Source organism: Halyomorpha halys, unplaced genomic scaffold, assembly GCF_000696795.3.
Source record: "Halyomorpha halys isolate HHAL.00 unplaced genomic scaffold, Hhal_1.1 Scaffold880.1, whole genome shotgun sequence".
NCBI classification, from domain to species: Eukaryota; Metazoa; Arthropoda; class Insecta; order Hemiptera; family Pentatomidae; genus Halyomorpha; species Halyomorpha halys.
In genome coordinates this window covers 118730-123347 of record NW_027107748.1, presented here as the reverse complement: position 1 = coordinate 123347, position 4618 = coordinate 118730, and the positions used below count along the sequence as shown (strand labels likewise).

Below are 4618 nucleotides of genomic sequence, written 5' to 3'. Positions count from 1 at the left end.
ATATATATATATCCATCCACTTCATTATCATTACACATCCAATTTATTACCATTTACGAATCTAAAATTTTTTGAGATTAAGTTAGATTCTAAAACCATTTATCATCTTCACTAACATAATTAGGTTTAACGTTCAATTCGAGAATCAACTGTTACTAAAAACATAATATTACATCAGTGAACATAAAATATTCCTAGTATGTCTCCCTATATCCGGAAAAGAGCCCGATATCTGTGAGGTATCACAGAAATTTTTTTATTTTTCAATAATTGAGGCTCGTCTGAAGTTTTGTTTTGTTTTTCCCCTAAAATGAACTTGTAAATCGCTCTCAACCAATTCTTAACGCTTAAACGTCGTTTATTTTAACTATCATACAATGCCTGTTGAACAGATTCAATACTTAGGACTCCATCTTGACAAGAGACATGGAATCCACATACAAGACTGAAACGACAAGATACTGCTCGTAGATTCCGATTGCTATAACACCTACTTGACAAACGCTCTATACATCCCATTCACAACAAAAAATTAGTATACACTACGATAATCAGACCAATTTGAACATATAGAATTGAGCTCTGGGACTCTACCAAACAATCAAATTCCTCCCGCATCCTTACAATCCAAATTCCTATGTAAAATCCTTGATCCAGATTTGGCCCAAAACAGATATATGTCTTTTCATTCTAAACTCCTTAACCATCCTAACCCATTAATAAACTTAATCTTTCATCCTTAATGCTAATAATAATAATATAATGCTCCGAGGCGTCTGAAAATAAGATTGCCACGCGACCTTCTAATTTAAATTAATGCTTGAAGTACCACCAATGGATGGTTCCTTCCCACGATTTTCAAGTGTATATGAAACATACAACATATTTAGTTATTGTATTTATTATTTGTACAGTTGTAAATCATATTAAATAAATAAAAAATAAAACTATCATACAGTTAAACTCCTGCGACAGAAAATAATTATTGTTCTTTTCTTGAAACTTAATACTGTGTTAAGCCAATAATACAACAAATAAGCGGTTTAAGCTATAATATTATAATAGATTTGAGCTGAATCTACTCATCGATGGCACTCCAATTACATTTATATATTAGAATATCTCGAAGCCATCTTCTTTTCAGGTGAATCAGAGGATATGAGAAAAGGAATTAAGGTTAGAAACCAGTGTGCTTAAGTGTTTTCGGAGTTTATTATGGAAGGATTAATATCTAATTCGGTCTACGTGTAGACCGAATTAGATATTAATATCCGAAAAATAAAAGGGTATTGAGAATTTTATATATATATTTTTTTTCAATTTTATTTAAGCCTAGTTGTTCCCTTAAGAAAATACATTCTCTTTATATATAAGCATCAATAATATATACGAGTACATGTGTATTGATAATTGCATTATAATTAGCATGGGATTGTATAAGCGATAGTGTAGGAATATGTTATCAACCGTCGACGCTGCGGGTGGAGAGGAGTTGCCGCTCGACTGAACACAAAGATATCCTTTAGACTATTGAGGTCAGGGTGCCACCACCGTAGTATGATCCCGGAACACTGAGTGACCTTCCTCCGCCCTTCTTCAACAGTTTCGGATCCTTCGTCCTGGATATCCTGTCAGGACCCTCTTTGTTTCCGTATTCTGAGTGAAGATTAAGCAGTACGCTCTCTATATGAACATCTAAGGTCTTACAAGCCCATTGAGCATACGTTTTCAGATAATAAATTTAATACATATGAAATAAATAATAAAAAAAAACTAACTTTATTTTATTTTCATTCAAATGTATTTACTTTTCTATTTTTATTAACTTTTCTTTCATTATTTCCTTTATATACTTTTCTTTTTTTTTTTTTATTCCAGTATGGGTTGATTGAGTAAGTTCAGTCTTAATACTGATTTCTTTTGGGTGATAAATAAATAAAAATAAATTTGTTTATATTGAAAATCAAAGAATAAGAGAAAAAAATACATATATATTGAATAAAAATTTAAGAAAACATAAACTAAATAAATAATAGTAATAAAAATAAATAAATACTTTTTTTCAAACCTCCTATTAAATATATAGTTTGGTACGGTACGTACATATATATATAAGTTACGGACTGTCAGCTGACAGGTCCATATCAGCTGATCGAGAACAGCTGACCGATTGTATATATATAGACGGACAGGCTCCGCAAATAGATCAGTATTTTACAACAGTTCAAGCGAGTTAGATCTTTTTCCTTCTTCTCTTTTTTGACATTGTGCTTTCGCCAATACTTAACTTATATATATATGTTATACAATGTTTTAGGTAATATTAATTTCCATATGTAAAACTAATGTCAACAGCTTAAAATTTCATTGGTTGGACGTTTAAATGGTTGGACTGGCAACATCCCAAAGTGCAGTCAGTCCTCAAATATCAATTAAACCAAAAGACACGATAGAAATATTACGAGCTACATGTTTTAATAAAAAAACACTGACATGGATACGAAATGGTGAAGGGGTAACCGGATTTAATCAATTTTTCTTCGGGGGTCTATTCACAAAAAAAAAAATTGGTTACGAATTCGTTGCGATGTTTCATATATTTTTTCTACCTATGTTATGTGTAGATTTCAAGGTTATTATCTACTTAGGGATTTTTCTCTTTGTATAGAATAAGAAAAAAATGTTCATTAATGCACAAAATATTATTTAATAATGATATCCAGTAAGTTTATAATGGAGTGATACAGGCGTGTAGAGAAACTACCCATTGATACTCTAATAACGTTTTTAAATTAGAAGATCTCGTGACCATCTTCTTTTCAAGCGCCTCGGTGGTTAGGGAGTTTATAATGGAAGGAGTGATTTCTGGTTCGGGCTAGATCGGTTACATAGGAAACATTAAGGTATTTATGTATGATTTTATTTTTTCAAATTTAGCAACATTTTAAGGATTAGATGCGAGTGAAATTTGATGGTTTAGTGGTGCCCCAAAGCTCAACTCCGTATGTCCAGTAATGTCATGTCAGTCTTTTGTAATGGTTTGGAAGTTTAGACTTGTTTAGTGAGGGTTGTAACAGTCCGAATTTATGTGCAGTTTCCTGTACACAAAATATTAAAAACCATTTACGTGTAATTTCCATGGCCCATATCCGCAATCTAGAAGGTTACTTCAAACGAGCTTCCAAACACATTGTTTTCATATGCAACAATGCCGTACAATAAAAACTTACAAATAAAGATGTCCTGTAAAACGATTGGTCCTCATTAAAAGGTTTGATGGTTTCTGCAAATAAACAAAAATAAAACATCTGGTGAGCCTACTCAATTTCATGATTCGTTCTTGTGGAATTTTATAGAAAATATGTTTGTTATCCTATTGATAAGATTGATCCAGGAAATATTTGAAAAGGCAATACAAGATATTTTAAATGAACCTTTGAAGTGGTCGGGAATTTATAGGATTCAGTTTATAATTGAAATAAAATAAATTTCTAATAAAACTCCCCAAAATTCCAGATTTCCAAAAATGTGATTAAACAGTTCTAAATACCGTATCTTTCCTAATAGTTTGATTTCATTGTTTGGTTTTTTGTTTACTTGGAGATTTTATAAACACCCCAAAGATGTCTGCACCCAAACAAAAAATTGAGCTACGCATAAAAAACGTTAAATTATGTTCATAACATTTTTTCTACCGGAGAAATCCGGGATTTCAATTGGTTCAGTATTTCAAAAGTATATCGTTGTATAATATTCGAACAATCCATTTTGTTATTTATATTGCTGGTTTATTTCCAGAATAATATTTTTCCATCTCTCAATTTAATTTTGCATTACACAAATTTATTTATTATTATTATTTTTTGGCCTTCCTAAAAACATTCTGATAGGAGATTAAGATGATAACTTTGACTAAGGACATTGACAATTTGGTTACAGGAAAGAGGTCCTGCTTCGGCGAGGAGCTGGCCAAGATGGTGCTGTTCCTGTTCACTAGCTCGATAGTGCTTAGGTACCGTTTAGACGTGGAAGGCCCTGCCACGATAGCTCTGGAAGGAGAGTGCGGCATCACCCTATGCCCCGGGCCGCAAGCTCTCACCTTCAACCTCAGGCCATGACCCCGGCTCTATGTATTGCGCTATCGTTATTACAAGCCCAATGACTGAATATATTTATATTTAACTAATGTAATATATATTACATTAATTATATATTTTAATACTGAATGAATCGATTTAAATGTCGATACATCCTATGGACACAATGTGAATAATAATTGTGGTTAATAAATGACTTTGTATAAAATAATTGTATTTTTTTAATAACCTTAAATCACTTAAGTGATAAGCAATACCTTTATTCACTTTTTAATTTTTTTTATTTTTGCTATTAAGTATTTCAATAGAATAATAATGAATCCTTGTAGATTATGATGTATTGTTGGCCGAAAAGTAAAATAACAATAAACAAGTGGTGAAATATAAGCTAATTTTAATTTAATTCACAATTTTTTTTATTTTCGGTGATTATTTGAACACATAACTTTTTTAATGTTACGAATTAAAATCTTTTTTGTCGTTTTTGGTCTGATAAATTTGGCTAAATTATTTATTAATAC

General features: G+C 31.2%; 1 protein-coding gene across 4 annotated transcripts in view; it reads left to right on the top strand.

The window, feature by feature from the left end:
• Positions 1-4288, top strand: part of phtm (phantom) — a 109166-nt gene extending 104878 nt beyond the window's left edge. For 3 of the 4 annotated variants that reach the window (XM_014430360.2, XM_014430357.2, XM_014430358.2), the window contains exon 8: positions 3940-4288. In XM_014430360.2, coding sequence (XP_014285846.1) covers positions 3940-4118 — 179 coding nt within the window. In that variant the 3' untranslated portion in view covers positions 4119-4288. The remainder of the gene's footprint in view (positions 1-3939) is intronic. The other variant, XM_014430356.2, reaches the window with a different exon arrangement.
• Positions 4289-4618: the final 330 nt, after the last annotated feature.